Source organism: Hippoglossus hippoglossus, chromosome 12, assembly GCF_009819705.1.
Source record: "Hippoglossus hippoglossus isolate fHipHip1 chromosome 12, fHipHip1.pri, whole genome shotgun sequence".
NCBI lineage: Eukaryota > Metazoa > Chordata > Actinopteri > Pleuronectiformes > Pleuronectidae > Hippoglossus > Hippoglossus hippoglossus.
Genome location: NC_047162.1, coordinates 9,332,317 through 9,359,579, shown reverse-complemented (window position 1 = coordinate 9,359,579; position 27,263 = coordinate 9,332,317). Strand labels below are relative to the sequence as shown.

The window sequence follows — 27,263 nt, the reverse complement described above, 5'->3', positions numbered from 1 at the left end:
TGTTCTCTTTTGATTTGAAGGAAAAATTGACTTGAAACTAAACAAGGTTTAAAATCCAACAAAATAAAGGCTCAGAGGCAACTGAATGACATAATAATTATTCTTTTCTTCCTCAGAGATTGCTCGTGTGTCTTCTTTTTCATTTTTGTGCAACATCCTTGTAGATCATTTTTATTTTCTGTATCTTTAGTTGTATATTATCGTTCAGTGGATGGAGAAGAAGCTGCAGTAACATTCGGATGTGTGCCGCTTCAGGGCTGTGGGCATAGAGCGGTCGTCCTCTGGAAGGTCAGCGGTTCGATCTCAGTATTCCTCATCTTTATGCCATTGGGCAAGATACTGAACCCCAAATTGCCCCTAACAGAGAAAGTGCTGCCCATAAATGCACTGTATGATTATGTGTGAATGGGTAAACGGCAAACAACTGTACTGTAAAACGCTTTGAGAGGTCATCATGCCTGGAAAGTGTTACAGACCATTTACCATTTTGGTGTGGCCAAAACAATGTTGCTATGTTGGTTCAGGTCACTAGTCTGCCTGGATGAACACACACAAACACATGCACACCTTTGGGTGCCCCAGGACATTCGCCTGATTTGCATCTTAAAACTGTTGAAACCCAACTGTCAGTTTCACAGCGCAGACTCCCGAGCAACGTGTGGGAATTCTGAAAACATGGAGACAGTTATGAAACATTTCTGCTGACAACTTAAAGGGCTTATCTAAATGAAATAGTAATTGAAGCATTAATAATTCATGATCATCCCTCCACTCAGACACATGCCATGACAATTTGCTGGATGTATTGTCCCTGTCTAAATGTCCCTCGTAGGCAGCATGTTGATGATGATAATAATAATAATTATAATAATAATAATAAAGGGGAGTTACAAGAGAGTTGTTTTTTCAAATCACTCCATTGTTGCCAAGTGCTTCCTCATTTTGGGAACTGTCTGGTTTTTCTTAGCGAGACTGAGAGGTCATGACCTTTCTCTGTAAAATGCCTTGAGATAATGTATGTTATGATGTGGTGCTATACGAATAAATTGAATAAAAAAATTGCAATCATAGCTGCAGTGTAATGTCTGGAGTAAAATAATATTCTGTTGCGATGGCGAGGATACTGACAAAGGAAACAATATGAGTTGCCCTTATGTTTCATCATAATCTCATAGTGAAAAAAAAAATCAATTTCAATTAAGAAGACGTGACAGAATCCGTCTATCTATCAGAGGAGACCTTTCATTCTCCATGCTCGTCGTACTTGATAATAGAAAAAACTTACCCCAGAGTTGTGTGTACATGTGTTCACTGTGTATGTGTGTGGGGTTGTGTGTGTTTTTATATTTTGAGGCAAAGACTTTAAAGGTATTTTTGAATAAAGGAAAACTCGCACTCACACATCAGGGCAGCATTCACTTTCTCTCCTTGTGTCTCCTCTGTCCTCTCCAGCACATAGACCTGACCTCTCATAATGTCTGCTGACCCGTGCAGGACTCCGCTGCGTCTAACTTCCTGTGCTGGGAACTTTTCGAAAAGGGCACGTTTTGATCTCTCAACAGCACAGAAAGTCCCCAATGGCAATCATTAAATAAATCGTGTTTCAGAAACGCATAGAAAATAATTAAGTGAAGGTAATGATAATAATGATAATAGTATTAAAAATAATAATAATAATAATAATAATAATCCCTTCATGACACCCAAGGACACCTTACAGACATCAAGAAAACAATAGACGATAGAAGGGGCTGCTGTGGCTCAGGAGGTAGAGCCAGAAGGTCGGCGGTTCAATCCCTGTCTCTTCCATTCCATGTGCCGGGGTGTCCTTGGGCAAGATACTGAATCTCAAATTGCCCCTGACGCCAGTGCTGTACATAGATGCACTGTATGACTGTATCTGTGAATGGGTGAATGGCAAAATTGTACAGTAAAGTGCTTTGAGTGGTCAACAAGACTGGAAAAGTGCCATTTTAAATACAGAATTAAATTATAAATAAATGAATTAAAAGTGAGTATAAAGTCAACAACAACAGAATAAGCAAGTCTAAAAAACATTTTTTAATTTGCAATAATATTAAATAGTGCCACATGAATATTAAAGTATCCCAAAAGTCATTGGTCACCTTCTAAATCTGTACAGCGCCCCCCTCTGCCCTCCTCTCCCCCACTGCTTAGACCATCTGAGTCCCTGACGACAGGTCTGTTTTTAGCTGCTCTGGATCGAGGCCTGGCACGGTGTGTGTGCGGGGGAGGCCGCACCAGTGGGGATGTCCTGGTGCAGTCTGTCCTACACTATACGCTGGACTCCCCGGCCATCCCATATTAATCAGATTTGCCGCAGCAGCCATATGCCCGAGCAGCGTGACAAACCCCGGCTGCTACCTGGCACCCACAGGACGCACTGTCAACACAGTCTGTGTGTGTGTGTGTGTGTGTGTGTGTGTGTATATTTCACACCCTGTTCCTCTAGAGACATTCCTTCAAAGATCTGTTGAGATATCAAAATGATGTTGGAGTAAATAACACCAGGGTTTTTTGTTTGTTTGTTTGTCTGAGGGAAAAGAACAACAGCGCGTCAGAGGCAGAACGCTGATGGAGGAGGAAGTCACTTTTGGGCCAATCATTTGATCATTTGCCACAGTGTATGGGAAATACATGGGGCTACGTACGTCACTGCAACAAAGGAACTGGCACTATGGAGGCGCTTCAAAAAAAAAAAAAAGGCTCATTCCTGCTTCCATCTGTCACCTTATGCTTAACATTACATTCTAAATTTCATATGCTCACCTGATTCAGCTCCAAAGGCGTCACATGTTTCAGACACTGTTTGTATCACACTGAGTAACAACATTGTCGAGAACGGAGCCCTGTTGTTATTAGCCGCGGTGGCACAAACAGCAGGCCGGTGATACAAAGAGTGACTGAATAGCATTTCCTATCTGAAGGTTTCTATTAAATCCCATCAAAAATATATGCATTCCACGATCCATAATTCATTACCGAGCCTCGCAAAAAGGAAACAGCAACACTTGTCAAACATGATTAACTACGTCTGCATCTTACACAAATTTAATTCCTCTCTGTGTCTCTGCCTGTAAATCAGGCAACAATCACCGGAGAGCACACGCGCATGATTTGTGGCTGATGGTTTTCCAGGTATTTGAATGTCACAAAGAGAGAAAAAGCTGTGTCTCGAGTTCAAACAACTTTTTTATGAATGGGTAAAAACTTGTAAAGCCTCAGAGAACAAACAGGTCACATGCTTTTATTTGACTAATCAGGGCAAATGTTCTGGTTGCCATCTACTGCCTGCAAGAGGCAAGAAAAAAACAACTGCCTGCATCATGCAGAGGAATATTATTAGAATGAATAAGTATGATAATGTAATAATAAAATAATGGCATTCAGACCAATATAAATGGTCTATATTTATATTGCACTTTTTAGTCTTGATGACCAGTCAAAGCACTTTACAGTAGTTGATGCCATTCACCCATTCACACACACTTTCATACAGTGCATCAATGTGCATCACTTTCTCTCACACACTGCTGGTTCAGGCGTCAGGCACAATTTAAGGGTTCAGTATCTTGCCCAAGGACACTTTGGCATACAGAATGAGCGGGATCAAACTGCTGACCTTTTGGGTAGTGGACGACCCGCTCTATGTCCTGAGCCACAGCTGCCCTATATATGTTTTATTATAATTCTGCAAGACAATATGTCCTATAACCTGGGGAGGATGAACTTGAATGATATTAAGCTTTATTGTGATTTTTGGGGAATCGTATATCATCCATGATTCATATAGTACTGTGCAGATATTTAAGGCACTGTGGATGTTACAGTGTTACCCGTCTTACAGTACCATCATAGCAGGATCTGATTGCTCCCAAAGTCCTTCTTTAGCATGATCCCAAACATGCAGCCATGCAGGGTCATAAAGAACTATCTTCAGCAGCAAAGCACATGGGAGTCCTGCAACAGATGGTGCCCCCCCCCCCCCCCCCCCCCCCCGCACAGAGCGCTGATCTCCACATCATGGAGTCAGCCTGGGATTACATGTGGAGGCAGGAGACACAGAGGCAGCCTGAATCCACAGAGGGACTGTGGCGGGTTCTCCATGAGGCTGGGAACCACATACCTGCCATGCACCTTTAAAAAAACCACTGTGAACAAGTTTTAAAAAGCAAAGACTGGTTTCACCAAAAACTATGGGGGTCCTGAAGTGTAAGTCACATTGGCAAGTCACAAAAGACTACAACAGATCACAAAAGACTACAACAAAAAACAGCAACTGCACTGAAGTTCACTGATAAATAAAAGCAAGCAACACATCGTGATTTTACCACATTTATTAAAAAAATATGCCAAGATTTATGCGACATGATGCATTAAAATCTTAAAGGTTCAGTGTGTAGAATTTAGTGACATCTAGTGGTCAAGTGTCATGTTGCAGCTGAATACTCCTCGCCTTACCTTCCACTTCCAAACATGAAAGAGAACCTGTGGTAGCCTGCAGTTGTCATAAAAACTCAACATGTAAATATAAAATATATCATATATAATATACGACATGAATAAATAAATACATTTGAATATAAGGGGCCAATTCTAGCGATTATTTTATATTCAATTTCTGCACTAGATCCCTTTCACCTTAATCTTACACACTGGACCTTTAAGAGCTAAAGATAGTTTGAGTGCATGAATGCTCTTGACATAAGAACTCTGAAGCATGCGCCTTTTTATGAAGTTGTCGTATCAAAAATATTTTACATTGCAGAAATATGACAAGAGTACTTCATCGGCCCAGTGATATAAATACATTTCAGTGCTACATTTAGAGCAATGAGCATCACTAACAGGTTAAATTCTTCTGAACAAAAGACATCGTGAGAGATGGACGTCTTCAGATCACATTATAGTCACTCGCTCCTCTCCTCAATAACCACGCTCCCCTGTGTGTGCCCCTTTTCTTGCAGCTAAACCCCCTCCCACCCGCCTGCTTGCCTGTCCGCCAGTCACCCACCCACCCACCCACCCACTCACGCACCCTCTGCACTGACATACATCTGAGCAGGACCCTGCACCTTTTGTCTTGGGCTCTCTCTTTGTTAGAGCTGCTGGTGGACGGAGCAGCATGCCGCAACACATCCATATATTTATTTGTTATGAATAAAGAACAGAATGAATCATGTGAATGGATGGCTTTGCTTTTATTATAAATAAAGATGATAAACGTGCAGGGGTTGATGATGAGTATATAGGAAAAACTGGAGATTTTTCAAATAGTCTGTTATCATAATTTATTTTTATCTCATTTTGTGGGGTTCTACCATCCCCCCCCCCCCCTTTTTTTTACATGTATGTAAAAATTATCTGACCAAATAATATTATCTATTTAAAAAAAGGCAGGACTAGAGATTTTTCAAGTAGATTACTTTTTTTATTATGGTTTTTATTATGTTGTTATTATTCATTATATTTTTAAAATATGAGATACTATTCATCTATCTATTTATCTATCTTGTGTGTTTGTGCTTGAGGTGTAAAGGAAGCAACATCACCATCAAGGTGAACTGCAGATAACCAATTTATTATAGGCTAATATTATGTTATAATATGAGTGCATCCATCTATCTATCTATCTATCTATCTATCTATCTATCTATCTATCTGTCTGTCTAATCTTTAATCTAATCTGAGTTGTGTATTTGTTTGGATCAAGTGTGAAGCTTCACCACCACCACCACCAAAGTGAACTGCAGATAACCCCATGACGTGGCAGACACACTATATGGAAAGCCTATATAAAATTGCCGGCATGTAATCTGGCGGTGGTGGTGGTGGGTCTGTCTGGCTGAGGGCTCTGCAGGCTTCTCCCTCCCCGACCCTCAGTCTGGATGAAGGATGAGCTTCTCAGACGCAGACGTTGTCCATCCCGCTGATGCGCCCTCGTCTCATCGCAAACTCTTGTGCACCCTCTGGTGCCTGCTCGTCTCCCAAACTTCTTTGTGTGAGCCCGCTCCGCAGATTGTCTTCCTCGTCCGTGTGGTTGCTCATTATTCAGAGACAGACGGATCTCAGGTCATCTGCAGCTGCAGCGCGGAGGAGAAGCAGGAAAGATGGCGATCATCCATTAGAGCGACTGGGCGCACGCATGAAATACGAGGACAACTTTTGGGAGGATCGCTCGAGGAGAAGACTGTACCAGTGAGTTTTGTCCTTCTTCTCCCACCACCTCCTCTTCTTCTTCTTGCACCGTATTTCCAAGGTTTCCGCTGGGCTTTCAAGGTCTGCTAGATGGTAGATCATGGGATATGATTTGGAGAGCGCCTCGTGAATGACCTGGAAAGAGCTGATCCCCCCCTCCACCACCTCGCTTCTCCTTCCAGTCCAAGGCAGGGACTTTTGGAAGGAGGAAAGCCGGGGGACAGGGTGCTTTAAAGCCGGGTGGGCGCTCCGGCTGTGGCACCCAAAGTCAAGTGGGTCTTCTCGCTTCCTCTCGTTTTTCCTAACGCCGCTGCCTCGCTGCTATGTCGCCTTTCGGTTTGTTGTCAGCGGTGACACAAGGAAATGGACGGTGGTGGTGGAGAGAGAGAGAGGTGGTGTTTTGTTATTCTGACATGTCTGGTCAGGGGGGATATTGTAGCCCCGCTGCTGCTGCCGCTGGCCGTGCCGTGCCGTGCCGTGTGTCCTCCTCACCCCTCCACCACCTCCTGCGCTCTCTCCGGCCGCGCGTTGTTGCTGCGCGTTAGCTTCATGGAGAAGCCATTGCACGGATTGCTCTCCAGCCTCCATTAGCGACAACAGAGGAGCTGGCATTAGCCGCGGGTCCACACACACACACACACACACACGCACATGCACACACACTCAGCATGTACGTGCCCCCTCCTCCTTCCCTCATTTATTTCTAAACAGGAGATTTGTGGCTCCACAGGGTTGGAGCTACATGTCTCCTGTGCGCCTTCATGTGTTCCTGTCTTATTTTAATCCCAGTGTGTTGTTCTTGTTCTGTGGTGCTCAGTGCTACATTGTTAGCCGCTTGTGTGTGTGTGTGTGTGTGTGTCCCTCCTCCTGCACTGTGTGTGTTTGCTGTCACTGGTCTCAAGTCAGGTATGTCAGCCTGTGGAAGGGCTTCACCATAAAATGGAGGAAAGCAGATGAGTCTCCAAGGAGAGAGGGAGAGGGAGAGAGAGCCCTGGAGTCAGAGACAGACAAGACAGACAGGACAGACAGGACAGGCAGGATCCCCTCACGCCATGACAGAGGTTGTCTTCTTCTTCCAGTTCTTCTTCTTCTTCTTCTTCTTCTTCTGCTTTTTCAAACCCTCTGAAGTTGTATTCAACCAGAGGAAGCAGAAGAAGAACTCAGACAAAGTGAGGCCGGATCGTTCAAGGTTGCCTGTGCAAACCTTTCATTTTACAACCCAGGGGTGTTCAAATAGTATGTGGGATTATTTAGTTTGTTTGTTTGTGATCTGCGGCTGACACTTTTCTGGACGTTGCGACCGCGACGGCTGACGGACTCATGAATGAGGTCTGAATTCTAATGCTGAATAATGCAGTGATTTGGCCACGCTGGTGGTTAATGTTCAACAAAGTGGTCTCAACACACACGCAACATGCACACACACACACACACTCTCTCTTGTGCACGTAAGTTCTCAAGACGACTCTTTGGTTTTGGTTGAACCAGGCTCCCGTCTCCAGTCTTAATTTTATCATTTGTTGACCGACGAGTTAAACAGGAGCATAATGAAGTTTTCTTCTGTTCATCCAACGACACACGTGCCTGTGATGTCAAAGTTAAACTGATCTATTTTGTGTTTTGAAGTGTGTTTGAATCACTTTTAAAGTTATTTGGACTAATGGATTAGGCTCTTGACCATTTATTACCAAGCTCTGTTGTCATACAATGCACAGCCTTAGATGACTCTCCACACATCACATCCTTGAGGTGTGTGTTGACCTGCCTGTCAGGAGGGTGGAGGTGTGTTTGCAAGCCGTAGTGTGTTTTTCTATGTGTGTGTGTGCGTGTGTGCGGGGCTCTGCAGTTCCCCCCCGGCCACTGTGTGAAATCTTGCTGACAAGGAGACTGTGAGCTGACACACTGTGCTGCGACAATGCCGGGGCTGAGGAGAGCAATCAAAATGGTGGCGATGCTCCTTCTCCTCCGGTGTGGCAGGGCAAACAGGTTCTCAAGGAGGAGCCGGCAGAGGACGGCCGGGCTGGAATCTGCTGCGGTCGACACATTTGTCTCGCAGACGGGTGCCATGGAAATAGTCTAGGTGGACGGTGGATGTTCTTCGAATTAGCCCGCTGATGTAAAACCGTGGATGTGTTCTCCACAGATCTCTGACCCAGTGTGCGCCGTCCCTTTGCTACACAGAGGTCCTGTTGTAACTTTCACAAGTCTTCCACACATTCTTGGCTCTTTCTAGATTGTGAAGTGCTGCTGTAGTAGTTAATGTGCTCGCGCTCAGGTTTTCTGCGTACGGTCGCGTGGGTCAGGACTGTTTCTTCTGCTGTGGCGGAGATGGCATTTCAAGTAGTTTGTCTTATAGTAAACTGAGGTTGGATTACTAACAGGACAAAGTGGGCAACCACGGAGAGGCCCCACAAGTCCTCAGGGTTCTCTGTGTGGCAGTTACTTTATTGTCAAAAAAAGAAAAGGGCCCTTGAGGAAGCATCTTAAAGAGAACCTGTGAAGCTAAAACAATTGGTCCATTAACATTCTCCTGTTTCTCCAGCATAAGAATTTGCTTCTATTGTTTAATTTGGACCAGTGTAAACCAATAAAAACTGCTCACCTCTGTCATAGTATATCAGTAAATTGAAGTTCTTTGGATTTTAAACCAAACAAGACATTTTTAAAAACATGTCACAAACTTGATGGGAAATTCTTAAGTTTTAAAGGAAAAGATTAATCGACTAATCAAGGGAATAATCCCCTGATAAAATCTATAATGTTAATAATCATCACTTGTGTTTTCAATTCATGACAAAGTAGCTGACACAGAACAACCTTGTGTTGTGGTAATATAGAAATACTGGTTTCTTGGACTATACATGTAAAATACAGGTAATGCGAGTACTGATTTAATTATTCGCAGTATCTTGCAACCTGCTATAATATACCGCTCCATGTCATAACATAATATACAGGTTTAATTTGTAATTTAATTTTGCAGCTCGAAGCAAAGATTTGCATCGTGTCTGAAGTGCAACAAAGGCCATAAGTAGTTGAATTTTACCTCTGCATTCAATATTTAACACACATTGTTGCTGCAGTTCAGCTTTGGGGTGACAGGGCAGAGTGAACTATCGTGGTGATACAGTTAGAAAAAAAATTACATAACTGGATTTCCGCAAGGTATTTCAGGATTACGCTAAAAATCTCGACAGAGAGGACGGAGGATTAAACAAGAGAGACTTCTGTGATGGTTTGAACACTGAAAGGAAAGGGTTGTGAAGCTCATCATTCACTCTAGCTTCTCTTTCTGTGTCTCTTGCACTCACACACACACACACACACACACACACACACACACACACATGCTCAAACTCTCCCTCCCTCCTTCCCTCCCTCCCTCTCTCTCTCTCATTCACTCACTCACATTGGGTGATGCACTCCTCCTTTCTTCTCTACCTGGGGCAGTGAAGAAGGCTATGGAGGCGCACAAAAGCAAATTGAAATGCTCCAGTGAGTGCTTTCTTGACATGATGCATGGCTCATGAGATGCAGCCTGGCCCTGCTGCTACACTTGTAAGTGTGTTGAGACACACAGGCCCCACATCCACAGCACTACAGTCGTTACCGACCAGCAAAACTACACTGACCTTCCGCACTAAATAATCATGTGCCTTTCTGGATTTAGCTGCAAGATTTGATTTAGCTGCAAGATTTGATTGTGTTGTGCTTAAAGCCACATTGATCAACCGCATGATTTAAGGTAACTAGGTACAGGCCTGTTTGAAAACCAAACACACAACATCTCAGGGTTACAAAGGAACAAGGAAGTGGCTCGCTAGAGGTGTCATTCCAGTTTCTGTTGTCAGTTGCCACGTTACACTGCTGACAAACTGGTTCCTCCTCTCTGCTTTCCATCAGAACATCAACACTGCCTCTCCCCTCCTGGGAAAAAACCCATGTAGCTCAGACGGTTGTCTATCTTTTGGCACACATATGTGAAAACAGGGCACGAGCTTTATAGCAAATTAACACTTCAGGTACAAAGCGGCCATGCTGATGAGATAAATGCAACCAACTATACGGCGTCCTCAGGTTTCCAGCCTGAAGTCAGGATTCATGTGCTTCTCTGAAGAGACACAGTGAACCAGCTCTGTCAGCCTCGAGCTGCCTGTGGTGGAAAAAATCCTGAATTCTTTGGAGACGCCCGTTCCTTGGGCAGTGTGGTGCCACTGGACAAGGCCTTCATTGAGCAGTAACAGGAGTGGTCTTATAGAAGGGATCCACACTGGCCCGGCCTACGAAGAAACAGAGCTGTCCAAGGACGATTAAATATTTAAGAGCTTGGAAAGGAGGTCTCAGTGGTAAGTTAATATTGATGGGTCTCTCCTCTTTCCCTTCTCAAACTTGTTGAGTTGCCTCGAGAGGTCAGTTCATTGAACCTAAAGGAGAACTTCTCTTCTCCTCTTAGATAAACTCAGCAGAAGCTTTAAAAAGATTGCGGTCGCAGAGTCCTTTCTCCAACATTTCTGCGAGCAAAGCAAACTGCCTTTGGCTTTTCAGCTCTTTTTTTTTTTTTATTTATTTTTTTTACTGCTTCCTGTGTCCTCTTTTGGTGACTCTGAAATACTCCATCCAGAGTAGCTTGTAACCTCACCCACTCCTTGTAACTGTAGTAACTGACATGTCAGGCTTACAAGGAAGTAAGCATCGCAGCTTTCTGGCAGTTGTCCACTGAGCACCGCTTACAAGAAGCCCTTGAGCAGATCTCGCGGGCTTTTCTTCTGCTCGTGTTTTTGAGGTGAGCTGATGGAGTTACATACTGCTGAAGGCATTTTAATAATGAAAATAAAATCAGGAAGGAAATCGAGGTTTTAGACGTTTGAGATCAGTGGAAGATGGTTTGAGAAGGAGTGAGGACACTAGATCTCTAGTGACCTTTTTTGGGGGGGGGGGCAAAGTTTGGCACATTGAGAGGCGACCTTAATCTGTGTGGTTTGTTCAGTCCGTTGTATACGGTGCGTGAGATAACACTGGATTTATTTGAGACAGCAGCAGATTGATTTATGTCAGGAAGTGCTTTCCCGGGATAGACGGACTACAAGGCTGCATGGAATGTAACGTTTCCTGGAGTAATTGTCCTTGTGGAAAAAAAACACTTCCTGGTTTCTCTCCAAGATCTGTCCTTGGGCATCCTTCACTTGCCCGACTCGCTGACAGTGTTTATTCAGCCCGTGAACCTGTGTGTTTCAGCTGGTAGAAATCTGAATGAAACAAATTTTGAATTGTGTGTGTGTGTGTGTGTGTGTATTTTCTTTTGCTGTAGCCTACTTGTCTCCACTACCTGAAAGAATTCTTCTTCATCTTCTCTATATTTTTCTGTTCAAGCTCGAGGGAAGAAACCTCTGGAGAAAACCAAATATATCTACCTATCGCTTCCCGTTTCGAATTGTAAAAATAATCACGCCTGAGGCTATTAATTAAATTATGCACTTAATCATTTTTGGATGGAATATTTAATAATGTCACTGAGGGTTGCCCCTAGTTTGATCTCTTATGCTTTTTCAGTCAAGAAAAATAAGGATTTTGGCTCTTCCATAGAACATGTCAGGTCACTACCTTTCTACAGAAACATGCAGCTGATGTCTTCTCTTACAGTTCTCTATGACAGTGTGGTTGACAGTTCCATATTTAGAGGCACAGTCCTCAGATCGCCTCAGCTTGAGAAGACCATCAGAACCACACTCTAGGTGGCCATCTCTGCAGCGAGCAAAAAGGAAGAAAAAAACATCACACATCTCACTTCTGCTTTCGCTGACTGTCGTGACGTTCTGCAGAGGAACCGACAGGAGGGGAAGCTGCTCGCTCAGGTCTGTGCTCCTAAACTTAAACACTTCCATCTGTGTAACAAGATAGCAGAGTGAGTGCAGTGAGGCAACAGCTCCACTCAGCTGAGCAGGACAGTCAAAGACCTTGAGGAGCACAAAATGGTGGATGGCCAATGCCACTGATACTCCGGCGTGATTGGCTGCGTCTCCTTGGCCACAGTGGGGCTGGCTGTGTGAAATGGAGTCCTCTGTGTGGAGCGTTGGCCCAGCCTCAGCTCTGATGCAGAAGATAATTCTGTCAGCCCCCGAGAGAGAAAGAGAGAGGGAGAGAAGGAGAGAGGGGGAGACGAGGGAGCAGCCAAGTGAGGTGACTACACTAAAAGAAGGTTGAGCTTCCAGAGGACTCATGTCATGCATGTCTGCTTCCTTCCAACTCTTCTTCTCTCACACAACTGCTTGGTTTCCTGGATTCTGAATTTGGTGCTTTATATTTTTTTTGCATTGAGGACACACACACCGTGGCGATAGAAAAAAAAAGATCAGTGAAGATGAAAAGGTTCATTTTGGTATTGTTAACAGGAATGAAGAGAGTGATTTTGTATGAGTATTCATTATCTAATCTTCACACCCAGCAGGCTTTAGCTGAGGGATTTACCAGCCCCCTGTTTTGTTGGTTTGTGAAAATTTCAGGCTTCAAGGTCACATAACTATCTCTGAAGGCTCGTGATTAAAAAGTAAATGCAGGAGATGCAAAAGAGCGTACGCACCACACTTTGACATTATTATTCTTTTTCATGTTGAGTTTTCACCATGACAACCTGAAGACAGTAGCCTCACGGAAGATGGCTGTTAATGCTTGTCTCTTCTTAATCTGCTTGTGCAAAAGAGGCCAAATGTCGCTACTCAGTGCTCTCTGTTGCAGCCGTCCCCCTTTTCAGGAGGAAACACAAAGGCTACCCTTGGAGCAAGGTTACTTGTACCATGATGGCCAGTTTCTCTTTCTTTTGCTTTGCAGCTTAAGAGGGAAACATGGAATTAGAAAGTTGGATGTCTTGGAAATGGAAATATCTTTTTTTGCAAGGAAAGAATATAAAGAGGATAGCGAGTGGAGTGATATTAAGTATTAAAGGCTGTCTGGGTTTGGGGTGATGTCAGGTAACCATCTGTCGGAAAGAGGCAGGCTGACACAGGCACCGTCTGACCTTGCAGTATGGACAACCCAGACGTAAAGTCGAAAATTATCATCTCTTCCAGGGATTAGTATTGCAACTGAAAGTCCTGCTGGTGGCATTCCTCTCTCCCTTTTTTATCTTGCTCCGTCTCTCTTTTTGATGTGAGGACTTCCTTGAAGGCCTCTGTCAGCAGAATACTTTGAGGTCCAAAGATCAAAATCCTTCGATCCTCTGGGCTCTGCTTGTTGTCCTTTAAAACTGAGGTGGCACATGGTCAGATCTTGTAATGCATTAACTTTGATGTTGAATCAGATGATCTCTGAAGCATGATGATGTGAAGTAAACCAGGTCTAAGAGCAGGACTTGTGTGTAAACATTCTCTCAGTTATACAGTTTAAAAACAAATTCGGTTCTATATCTCCATGCCTCACTTTTTTCCATTAAACCTGCATTTGGTTAATTTAGTAAGAGCATAGTAAGCCTTCATAAACTTCCTAAGGGTCTACTTGTCCTGCTGGTGTGGGTTGTTTCTTTTTTCTGACCTCTGAATGTGACACCAGTGAAGGTCAGGCTGTAGACAGATCAGCAAAGCTGGCTGGATTGGAGTGTCTGAAAGGCTCTGTACCTGTATTTACCAGTCCTCTGAGACAATGTGGGATTACTGAGCTGGTTTCACCAAAAGAAAAAACGTGGGTTTCTTTTTCTCATTCATCCAGTTAATATAACAAGTAAAAGGAAACTAAACACAAAAGGTTAATGTTTATACTATTTATATTACGTCTGTGCTAAGAATGGGTACAAATTTCAGTTGTGAAAAGCACATTCCTAGTTGATGGGGGGGTTTTAATTGTGAGATTCAATTAGTTGCATTCAAAATTGTGAAATACACTGATTCTAATTCAATAAAGCTAGATTTTTAGTGAATCTCAACTGCTAATGTTGATTCTGAAAGTGTCTGATTTGGAAAAGACCTAAAATCGGACTTAATACATTTACATTTCCTTTGGATTCCTGATCCGCTATATTTGCTATTTTGTGATCAAGTTACAACATCGGTTGGCTGGTTCATCTTTGAAAGATCCTCCATCTGCTCTTTTAAAATGAACATTCTTGAAAATGGTGAATGGTAAATCCACTCATACACACTGATAGCACAACCATCAGGGTTAATTTGGGGTTCGGTATGCTGCTGGGGCTCGAACTCCAACCCTCTGTTTGGTGGACAACCTGTCTATACCTGCTGGTGCGTAGCCGACCTCAGCATCTTGTGACAAATTAAGCGACTTTTTGGACAAACCTTTGCCACTCCCCATTAAAAAGAGTCGCCAGTACTGCTCCGTGAGTGACAGCCACACTTCTCTCTGCCTCTACTCCCTTCAGTGAGTGACGGAGAGGCGGAGCAGCAGTTTGTTACCCAGACGAAGGCTGTGCACTATGTAACAGACACAATTTGCTCTCAGACATCCACCGCAACCCTGAACTTTTCTATCCAGCGCCCGGAGGAGCTGTCTGAATGCAAATGTCCAAATCATTTGAACTGGACATTAAACGCTCTTTACCCGGCCAGCTCCCTAGTTCAAAGTCCATGTGATGTCTGATTGAGCTGATGTGCAAACAGATGAAGGGCTGAAACCGGCTGAAATTGACATAATGCAAATACAAAGCAATGACATCATGGATGTGTTAATTTGTGGGTTTTAGTTTCCCAATGCCTTTAACAGCCTCCATTTTGCACATTGACCATACAGGGTCCAGGTATACGCCGAGATTTTACCTAGTCTTGTTTTCGTGGACATAGTGAGGACAAACTTCAAGGCACCACCAGGACCTTATCTAGACCAGGTCATCTTTTTATGATGGATGCTCATGTGAGGAGGAAGCTCTGAAGGAAAAACTAGAGGCCAACAGCAAGCTAAAAATAACTGAAGGACTGTATAAGAGTCAGTCCACAACATACATTTAACAAGACCTGCATGTTCTACATACTTCTACCCTAAGTGATAAGCAGCAACACAAAGACAAGTTCTTACCAAAGAGCACATGTTCATTTTGCAAGAATGTGGTTGATTCCCATGACAGGAAATGTAACTTGTGATGTGATGAAACCAAGGTAGAACATTTTGATCTCAATTCCTAAATACAGAGCAATGGCACATGGAGGATACTTCTTCACCTTAAAGACAATGTTTTCTGTTATGCAAAGTAAAATAGATAAATTAAGACATTAAATAAATAGAGGGAGACAACTTGTATTGTGGCTGAAAAGTAGAGTACATTATTACATTGAAAAAAAAAATTCTTTATAGATCTATCAAAGATCAAACACTGAAAATAGAATTCAATAAGCTGATGTTTAATGGGTAAATACCAACACGGGCAGACTTTCCTTATTGTTCATTGTTCATTCAAAGCAGCCCTCACGGAGGTGACCAATGATCCAGAGCTTTAAAAGTTCTGCTCCAGTAATGGGAGAACGTACTGGGAGGATGACCACCTCAGGATCACTCCATCAATCAGGCCTTTATAGGGGTCATTAGACAGAAGCCTTGTTGAGAGAAAAAAAGTGACGCTCACCAAATTACCTTTTAAAGGACTGAGAGCATGAGGAAACAATTCTCTAGTTGGATGTGCCTGGGGTGACCTACCAGCACAAGAATGACCAATGAAAGCATACAGCCAACACAACACACCTCTGACCGTACTTGAGTATCCTGACCAAAGTCCAGACTCAATCTTCATAGAACATCTGCCCAAATCCAGGTGAGCAAAGCTTGTTTGGACTTAATGAAGACGACTCAAAGCTGTAATTGCCACCAAAAAGGCTTCTGCAACATTTAAAATATAAAACACAATAAAGTGTTGAAATACTTTCTGTAGCCACTTTAGATAATCATAAGTAAAGTTCAAGAAGCTGGTGAACTTGTTCAGTAAAGTCAAATACAGATCGGTATTTTTCAAATTTTTTCATTGGTCACCATAGGCTTCTGGTCATGTAGAAGAAGCGAGGCCTCAACACCCAGATTGACTGGAACTAAACAAAGATGTTTGATTCTGAATTTAACCGTTAACTTGTAAGATAAAAAAAATGGTGTCAATTGTTATTTCAAAATGTACATAAGCTCACTTAATACAGTGTTTTGCTTTACACCAGATGTTTCAGATGGACTTGGGGCTTGTGATGAAGGAAGGCTAGAAGAAGGTTTCTAGTCAAGGCTTTAGCTGGTTAATGGTTGACCTAGTTTTTCGAATGCCATATGCCTCCTGAAACAGATTTGTTGTCAGATTAACGCCAGTGTTTTTTTAGTCAGGTGGCTGATAATATCTTATGACAGTGTTTTTGAGCACTCTTAGAGACATTTTGGACTTTTGGCCTGTCTGTATATGGTTGATTCATTACTAACATGACAAAGCCTCAGCGTTACCATGACGAGGATACATGTGCAGCCACATAGCTAGTGATTTAGCTGAAAATGTGATTCAATAATCTTACTCAATCTGCCGTTTTTTTATTGATTAAATTGACCCCAGAGAAGAAACATCGCACAGAATCTTTATACATTATTAACAGAGTTGTTAAGTCTGGGTTTATCCTTACCTCAAAATAACTAAATTCAAATGTATGCCAACAATCTACACGGAAATGTGCACTAGGAGAGCTGTATTTTTATTTTAGTCTCTTCTTCTGTACTATACCTGTTTACCATTCACATCCCTTTCATGCAATTCCAGCAGATGTCTGATGAATGTTATGACAAAACGTTCATACTGAACATTATTGATTCCTCGCATCTCCTCTGAAAAGGCCTGGTCCATTGATCGGCCAGGTGGGATCGATGCCTCATCTCAGTGTATTCACTCTTCCTCAAATGAGCAGCACCATGTGATCATTCAAGGAAGCTTTTTCCTCTGATCACAGACGGGAGGGGTGAGGTTAGCGTCCACCTCACTGCTGTTATCACACGAGAGCTGCATCACAGTTGCAACGGAAACAGATATGCTCATCAAAACTCATCAGTCTGTCTGTTTCCGGTGGTAAGATTGTGCTATCATCACTTCCTGTGGCAAACTATTGATTAAAGAGAGGGTTTATGCATGTACAAGAGTTGAGCCTCAATTCTTGTACATGTACCTGCAGGCCAAAGTGAAAGTACATTATCTGAACTCATCTTGTTGCACGATGACTGTTTACTGTAAACTTGTGTCTTCTTGAGGCAGGAGACCGATCTCTTCGGTACAAGGGGACATAGTGTTGGAGTGAGTGTATAAATCAATCTGCTTTTTAAGAAAAACCATCAGCATTAGTGATACACAGCCCCTACATACCTCCACTTTCCGTGCTAACTCAGTCCCATCCAGTGTTGTGGTTGCATCTGTCAATATGTTATTCTTCAGTGAAAGGATGAGGCAGCAGCACAGTATTAGACGATGAAGGTCAGTCAGGTCAGACCAGCTTTTCCCTTTTGAACCACTGTTGTTATCTGCCACAGTGCCGACAGATAAAAGTGTGAGCCAACCAGAGAGGGAGCTGAACGCAGGCCAAAGAAACGCTGCAGACTAGACAATGTTCATTTGACCGGCTTGTATTTGAGAGGTCCTTTCCCAATCTGAACCAAAATAACTTCCAAAAACATGCATTAAGAAATACTCGGGAGATCCTTTTTAGGGGCTAATGCTCTGTGACATATTCACACCCGAAGGCTTTTATGTGTGTTCTGAGACCTTTCAGACGACGCTAAGCCACGGAAAAAGTTGACGCTGTACTTGTGCCCTGTGTGTGTGTGTGTGTGTGTGTGTGTGTGTGTGTGTGTGTGTGTGTGTGTGTGTGTGTGTGTGTGTGTGTGTGTGTGTGTGTGTGTGTGTGTGTGTGTGTGTGTGTGTGTGTGTGTGTGTGTGTGTGTGTGAGATGGTGATGATACTTGATGACTGTGTATGTGTAATCTGCCTCAACTGAATGTTGTTTGTGTATGGCAGCAAATTTAGGTAGATGCACAAATGGCTGGTTGTTAGTTAATAGTACAAATGTTCATTACATATGCTCCCTGGTTACCTTTTAGCTGTGGTTTCTGTGTCCTTTTCACCATAACAAATACAACAGGAAAATGTCCTTACAAATGTGTCTGCCCCAAATCAACAACAGTATAATCTTATTTGAGTTTTTGTTTATTATTGTATCTATATAAAGGATGAAAAATCAGTAATATCAGTAATCATTTGAACTGAACTCTTGTAACTTTGAATTTGGTCTCCACCAACCCCTGAGAGAAACATCTGCCTCTTTAGCTGCTAAATGCTCCACTATGTTCACCAGCTAATTGCTCTACTGTGTCTTCGTGCCGTTTATTGAAGTCGGTGTGAACCAAAGCAGCAAACTTGCGGATTCCGGACATGTAAGCATTGTCCTGAAATTAGCTGTAAGATTAAATAAAGCCCAGGGGAGCCATAATGGCCACTGAGGAAACCACCGTAAGATTAATCAATACTGAAAATAATTGTTCGTTGCAGTGCTAGATGGAATGCACCTGACACAGAGGAAGTGCAGACTTACTTTACTCACCGTTACAAAACATTTTCATACAATGTTTGCTTGAAATTTTATGAAACATTGTAATATTTGTGAAAACATTTTGAGTCAATACTTCAAGAAAATCAATGAACATTATTTGAATGCTTTCCATATCTTGCCTCACATAACAGGTCATCTTTTGCATAAATTATCAGTTATTCTTGCAATTACTTTCTCAAATAATCCATTACTTATTTAGCCTGTTAATTGTTAGACAATATTGAATAAAGGCCAATAACAAAACTGTATAATAGAATGTGTAAAGTTTATTTCATTAACTTAAAAAATGCACTAATTGTGGCATATGGAAAGGTTTGGGCACAAACTTCAGTCGGTGCTTAGTAACCCCTTGTTGTAGGAACCAGCCTCATTCTTAATTTCTTTTTGGTTTTTAGCTTGTTTTAATTTGGTTTCTTCCCTCTATCTGTGCCAGTGTTATTATTCCACTGGCTGCCACACAACCCCAATGCAGAATATTCTCACACCCATGTTTAAAGTCTGGCAAGAAGCTCTATTCATCAAATGCTGCAGACACACCTTGTTTGTCACACGCACCATGATTTTGCCCATGTAGCCTCAATCTGTCCGCTGCACTTTCCAAAACGACTCTTGCTTTCCCAGACACTGAAGACATTGACTTATGTGATGGTTTTCTGCTGAAGACTCTTCCATGTTGGCCCTGTTTGTGTATCAACACTGCACATTGTTCCTTTGCAGTCATATGAGGGTTTTGCATGTCTGTCTAGCAGATGCACAGGTTAATCTGATAGATTTCTTGGTTCCTTAGATGTTATCTTGAATTCCACAGTTCCCCTGAACAGCCATCTCCTCAGGAAAGTTCATAGAGGGGCTATTTCAGACCGGAAGTGCTTTGATATTGTTAAATAGCCTTCAATTATTATTTTTCAGAAATTTCAACCAATTCATTAAAAATCTAAAATATTATTTCCAAAAGCATTGAGTCCTTTTTACAGTACTTTGTAAAAGCCCCTTCTGGCAGCAATTATAGCTTAAACTCTTCTTGGGCATGACGATACAAGCTCTCCACACCTGTATTTGGTCAGTTTATCCCTTTCTTCCTGACAGATCCTCTCAAGCGCCTAAACCGTCATCTTCAGGCCTCTCCATAGTCAGAGACCTGATTCACCACATGACTTCATTGTTTTGCTGAAAGGTGAACCCTCCAGGTGAACTTGTTTGCACCATGGAGCAGGTTCTCCCTGTATTTGGCTGCGCTCCTCCGCACCTCTGTGTTGCTGAGGAGCACCGCCATAGCACGATGCTGCCACCACCACACTTCACTGAAATGGTGGTATTAGCCAGGTGGTGAGCCGTGCCCGGAGTTTACCCTATTGCCATTAGTTCAGTTTAAGCAGGCTCATGGTCTGAAAACTTTTTTGTGATTCAGTGGCTGAGAATTTCAAAAAACATTGAGCATAGAAAACAAAAGAGTTTGCCAAAAGTGTGTCATTTTCAGATCCTCAGTTGTTTCAGTTGTACAGTAAGTTCATAAATAGGAACAGTGCATATAACATTTAATGAACTTTTAATTTGTAGTTCAGTCAAATGTCACAGATGCCCTAAAATGTACCACAGTCAAAGAGAGACTAAGAAAAATGTGTTAAAAGGTAATAAATTCAAAAATAAGAAAACCAACCGTAGCTACTTGATCCGGTATTTAAAACTACGACAAAAGACAAAAGTGAAGTATTAGTTATGTACATGTATTTGCAGTATAGTAATATGACATCAGATGCCATAAGATCAAGGTTACTATGCAATAAAAAGTAATCCACCATTATCAAGTATGATGCTGCTCAGAGTTTTGTTGTGCTCTGTTGCTCCTCTCAGTTTTTACAGCTTTCTTCTGATTTTGTCTCCCTTTTACTTTTATTTTTTTAGAACATCTTGTGATGCTAATGTCTCTCTTGCTTCTGCTCATCGCTCAAATTCCCTCGTTTTGACCAAATTCCCAATTTCATTTTACTCTTCAATAGAATATGTGATTACAGGATACTGTTCCAAGTTTTCACAGGTTTTTGTTCTTTAAAGGAGAAAGTGTCCTTTAAAAAAAAAAGAAAACTGTCCGATCACATAATGTGAATATTATGACACGAGAGTCACGTGAAACCAGCATGTTAACACTGCTACTGGATGTATTAAACTGGCTTGTCACAGTGGTGTGCACCAGACACCCTGTCTCATGTGACTGATTCAGGATAAAATAATCAACCTGAATCCATGTGAGCAAACCTCACGGGCACCGGCCTTGTACCAGAGAGATTTAACACTTATTTTCATCAGCGTGGTTCTTCTGAGCCCAAAATAATAATCAAATATTCCGGAGTTTCATAATCTCTGTTAGTTTATTGAGCATTTTTAATGAATATGATCATCATGTGAGCGTAAACTTTTTTTTAGATAGTGGTTCTTGTGGAATTTGTCATTTGTTGTTTCATCAAAATTTTGCTGCTTTATAATGCGTCTGTTTATTGTACTGATATTTTAGTCATTCCCACACTCCCACATGATTGGTGAGAGTAGCTCCACAAACATCTGTGTAGAGCAGGTGGTTACAAGTATCCTTCCACTTTATTCAAGCTTTTTGTTCCATATTTGTTGAGGCTGTGTCATCATAGCAATCATCATAAAGGGTTCGGTGTCTGTAAGGGAAACAAGAATTGGGACATCTTTGGATTGCATGATGATGTGTGATATTTGTGCAACTGTTAAGCACACTCTCAGATCCGGTGTGTTTAGTTCTCCACGGCTGCAGACATCAGGGGATGGGAGTAGCCATCTTGATCTCCAGCTCTCTCTCTCTCTCTCTCTCTCTCTCTCCTCTCTCTCTCTCTCTCTCTCTCTCTCTCTCTCTCCTCTCTCTCTCTCTCTCTCTTCTCTCTCTCTCTCTCTCTCTCTCTCTCTCTCTCTCTCTCTCTCCATCTCATGTTTGTGCAAGAGGCCAAATTCTCACTGGTCCATGTGACGCAGCGTTTTCTGTTCCTCTGCAGACAGGATGAGATCCTCCTCAGCGCTCTCACAGTTTTTTCTCGTGAACCAGCTGAACACAGCGGGCTAAAGAGATCATCAGAATTTGGAGTATGATGCTGATACCTTTTCACTTTCCTCTCTCTTTCTCTTGTAACTTTCTTGAAACAAAAAAAATGATTGATTTTTCCTCATGATGCTGTCATCTCATATCTGCAAAAATCAATGTCCATGGCTCTGGCTTCCCTGCTGTTATTGCCACTGTATTTTTCCTTTAAAAAGCCGCCTTTCATTTTGAATCGATGGGTCATTAATTATTGAGGCTGCGCCGGTTGACAAGATGCATGTCCTGTCCTGTTTGCCAAATAAATGATCTGTAGCCAGGATGCCGGGCCACACGATATTCTAACACATCCGAGAATTCTTTGTCTCCCAAACGCCATGAGACGGTAGCGCTAACCAACAGTTAAGGACAAAACCTCTGTACTCCTAATCAGCTTAATGCTGGCTTATTCAAAGGCCCTCTTTCAGACAGAGCAGCTGCTGTCAGCCAGTTTGAGTAGAGGGTGTGACTGCTGGCAGAGCTCACCGATGCAGAGAGACCGGTTGGTGATTAACAAATGTCAGTAGACTTTGGAATCTGGGGAGCCCAGTCTGATGGCTTTGTCCTCCGTTGCCTACCACTGAAGGTCTTCCAGGTGGCTCTGTCATGCTCCCTCGCCGCCTCCCTTCTCCTCCCACCCTTCCCCTCGAGGCCTGTTCTCTCTCCCTCTGCTTCTCTCCTGCCCCCTCTCTCTCTCGTCTTCTCCTCGTGGCTCAGGGCTGCAGAGCTCTGAGATAAAGAAGTTCAGACATGCCTCACATTTTTCGACCCCCTTGTGGAAAGCGGTTGGCAGGTCCTACAAAACGCAAGTGCCGTGCTTCTCTCCACAAAGTGTTGCAGCTCGCTCCGACCTATTCCGCCTCTCTTAGGAACAGGGTTTCCTGCCATCCTCTGAAAATCGCTTGATGTCAGGGATAATGTCGAGTAGGCAAAATCAGGCTGGTGAGAGTTGGAGATGTTTTCTGCTGAGCGGTGTGGGAAGACGGTCTGGGTACAGCACTGTGCATCTGGCAGATACATTTCTGTCAGCAGCTCTCCAGTGACAGGCTGCCTGCCTTTGAGGAACAGGATCAGATCTGTGGGTCCATGTTGTGTGCTGGCTGAACACCTAAGCACACACACAGTCAGCTCCTAAAATGGCTGCCCTTGAAGCTCAGCTCAGAGGAGGATCTGAGCAGCTCAGCCGCTGCCTGTTAGAGCCCCAGCTGACTAGATGAAAGTAGTGACACAATCTCACCCATTAACTTGGTGTGGTGTAGAGACCGACTGGCTGAAAAGACACAGCCAACTCTAAGGCAGATTATGGTTCAGTAGGAGGCTTTTTTTTTTCTCTCCTCCTCCCCGGGCATTCCTCTCCCCTCCTTCTCCAAAAGGATTCTCTTGATATCTATGTCAAGGAACCTGGCATTAGGAGACAACTTTGTTCAAAACTGCCTTGAACAGCCAAGAGCGCAGGGTGGGGCCTCGTGGTGAGGCTGTAACCTGACCCTGGACAACAATGGATCCCCTGGTTGCTCGGGGACATACTGGCGGCTTGGCCGGCTCACATGCAGCTTTCCACTGGCAGGACGGTTGGGTGTGGGAAGCAGGGTGGGATTCCCAACCGTCTGAGGCTGGATCACGCTTGAAATGTCTCGGTGTCACTATCCAGAGCAGTGGGCTGAATTACATAGTGGTATTAAAGCTACATTCTGACAAAAAAACATCTTGGCTGATTTTCTGACTAATCCTGATTCTGTTGTGCACTATTTGTCTCATTGGTTTTTCTAGTGGAAATTAATTACCAATAATTTGTTAAATGTTTTCTTGTTCACATGAGGAAAAGTAAAAAAAAGTATTGATTGTCTTTTTTAAACAATGGATAACATCTTTATTTTAGCCAGATTAGCATTGCCCTCCCACCAATGTGGTTGAACAGCTTTTTCCCCCCAAATTGATGGTTTTATTCCACATATTCCTCTTCCTGATAAAAAACGAATGCAGACATTACCCAGAATGCAACTTGCCTGTATGTTACGTGTCCAATGTATCCATTTTCTAATTCCGTACCACCAGGTTTTATTTTTATATTTGTAGCCTTCACTGACTCCTAGTCAAGTGACTTGAGGCACATCTGGAGCACTTTAGAACTCTTTTCACTTATGCAGACCTGATGTTGATGTTTACAGTTAAGTCAGTTTCACCCCAAGTTCACGGAAGCAACGTCAGCACATCACATTATAACAACCATCTTCTTTAGACAAGCAAAAAAATCTATTGGGCTGAAGAGAAACGTAGCCATTACAAGAGGCCTTTATGGTTTTCTATGTTTCCAATTAAATCAATGACTTAAACCTATTTTCATTTTTAAATCGCCTGCTTATTGATTTGTTTTGGTCTAAATCACTGTCTATAATAGTTATATGGATTATTTTCCTGTATAAGTTACCTTGCTGAAAAAGGATAAAGATGAGTCCGTACATTTTTTTAAATAATTATCAATGTATTATTATTTTATAATTATTGTTCACTTTAAGTACAGTTAAATTCAGGAAGAATATGAAGCGACCTGTTAGTTCTGTTGAGTCATATAGTTAAGATGAGCCAACATGAGTCATGGTGTGTTGTGGTGCAGGTTTTTTTTGGATGGATTGACAAAAAGTCATGCTTCCAGTGTGAACCATTAATCCTCTTTGAATACTTACAAAATACGCTGTTGATTTCCTAATAAAATACACAAATGTGACCTTGTGATAAACAAACATTACTTACAGAAGTGGCTTTTTAATAATAAATTGTTTTGATTTGGAAAATGTTTTATTGAAAAGGCAGCACCTTTTAAATAGTAAATGACATTGGAATGTAAAAAGTCAGACATATTTGTTTGGTGGAGGTGTGTGGTCGACTGAGTGCTATTGTAGTTGTTTATTTTGTTTTTTATTGTTTGTCTGCACAGAATTTGGGAAGAACACTTTGGTGCAAATCTGGTGAAAGGAGCAGATTCAGGAATTGTTTATCACATTCCTAAATGTCCTAAGATGGGGCATTTTTCAACATGTTCATTAGGAAAGAATGTACTTAATATTAAAGTGTTGAGTTTTTTGGTTGGAAAATCTGGTGCACATCACAGATAACAGTCCAGATCTGCTGGAAGAGGAAGAAAATGCTAAATCTACTTAAAACACATAGTTGTATTATTTAGTAAAAAAGCACATGGTGCATTTAGAAATGTTCACAAAAGAAATTCATCACACAACTGTACATGAAACTAATACAATTACACAATAACAACAGTGGTTTGCTGATAGCCAAGTCATTTTTACAAACTTGAAAGAGGGGATTGTTTGGCCTTGGCAGAGTTACGCGCTTCCCTAGTTCTTGTCTTGTATTTCAAGTTCTTTCTTCTCCAACTGATATTAGTATGAACGTGGACAAAGTAAAGGAAACGTCTGACAATTCATCAAGGAGATACTGACAAGAAAAGCCTATTGAATGTTCAAAACAACTTAAATCCACATTGGAATGTAATATAGATGAACTGTCTGATGGGTTACACCCTGTGGAACCATTACAAGGGACCTTTGTTTGCAGGGTCCACCTGTAAAAAGTGTTGGTGATGTTGTGGTTTTGAAGTGTGAGCTACAAGTTCTATTTGCGATATTTTCAAGACAAAAACAACAATTGATTACAAAGCTGTGATGAAAACGCTATGAAATGATGGGCCACATCATCAGCTTACATTTTTTCCCCCTGGCCAAATCCGAACTGCGGAGGAGCCCAAAGACGCAAAGCCTTCATCTCTGCGTTGATTCATTCAATCTTATTTCAGAGCCGTTGATACAATCTGATGGAATAGTCTGCTCTAAATACTGAGCTGTGGAGCTGCTCTCCAGCTGTTGCTTATCCCAAGGTAATAAAAATGGGACAAATCAGCCCATAATCCCTCCTCAGTCCCGCCATTGTTCTTTGAATGATGCTATACTAAAAAACTGGGACCTTCTTAGTATTCTGAGCAACATCAGCATCAGTCAAATTCTCCTCTTTTGTCATGTTTTGTGGGGCTTTCTATCAGAGTTTGTGGACAGCTCCGGTCATATTAGAGCTGTAAAATCATTTTGATATCAATTTATGACACTCCACACATGTGGTGCATTGTAATGAGAAGACAGACATTTGTGGCAGTTCTGCATAAATATGTATATCTGCATATGAATATTTTTGCAGTGACAGAGAACTCATATACACACAATTTCGCATAGCTTTTTTGGAAGGTGTTTCGTGATATTGGATATGGACTTTTAATTTTCCCGGTTTCCTTATCCTAATCAGGCATTTATCAGCATGAATGTATTCATTAAAAATTAATGCAAATGATGCATTTCTACCCTATCCTCAAAGTACAATAACAGTATTTTCTAAAAACTTATTTTCCCATTGAAAACACAGCAAACAATTTTTATTAAGTCTTTTTTATTATTTATAAATTTTTAACATTTTGTTTACATGCATGTATTTGCATTTTTTTAAACACATAATCATAACCATTAACATTTGTAAGCATTACGTTTTTCGCTGGTAATTGTCTTGTTATGTGGAAAAGGTGTGGATGTCATTATTTTTTGGTTCACAGCAGGAATTGCTATTGGTGATTCTGTAAAATCATCACCAGGCTAATTTGTATGGAAGAGCATGATCACGGCACTGAATATTGAAGCATAATAGAATAATATTAGTCCTGAAATGACTTAAACAGCCTTAAAGCTTTGCGATAGCTCTGTATATACGAGTCTCCCTGCTGTAGTAAATACACCTTCATTTGCATTGTTAATGGGTTTTAGCCTATGGCACATGTAAACACTTTAACAAGATTCTCATAAACTGCTTTTTTCTTTTCATTCACAACCACGTGAATGAGACTTTTATTCCACCGTGGACTCCTTGGAAAATGATGCATGTCCTCATGATTTCTCTCTTTCTCTCTCTCTCTCTCTTCTTGCTCTGCAGGTTCCCCTGATTTTCCAGGGAGTGCTCCCTCTCTTTAGTGATGGAGGTATTGCAGTGTGATGGCTGTGACTTCCGTGCCGAGTCATATGACGACTTAAAAACCCACATTCAGGAAGTGCACACTGCTTTCCTGCAGCCTGCAGATGCAGATGAGTCCGACTCCCTGAAAGACGAGGATGAAGACGAGGAAGAAGAGGAGGAATTGCAGGATAAGGATGAGAGGGATTATACACCTTCTAAAGCTGGCACGAGTATGTCTACCACATTAATTCAGATGTTACAGTTCATTTACAGAGGATTAGGAAACATTTCTTTTTCACAACCACAGTAAAACGATCATATATGTATTATATATTTGGCTACATGTATTAAAAGAAACAGCTGTAATAGACTAAATAATGGCATCAAAATGTTATTGTTTCACT

At 42.0% G+C, this 27,263-nt stretch overlaps 1 protein-coding gene across 1 annotated transcript in view; it reads left to right on the top strand.

Annotated features, from left to right (window-relative positions):
- Positions 1–5,855: 5,855 nt before the first annotated feature.
- The window catches only part of znf462 (zinc finger protein 462), a 43,730-nt gene continuing 22,322 nt past the window's right edge, over positions 5,856–27,263 (top strand). The window contains 2 exon segments of the mRNA XM_034601911.1: positions 5,856–6,219; positions 26,839–27,089. Coding sequence (XP_034457802.1) covers positions 26,879–27,089 — 211 coding nt within the window. The 5' untranslated portion in view covers positions 5,856–6,219; positions 26,839–26,878.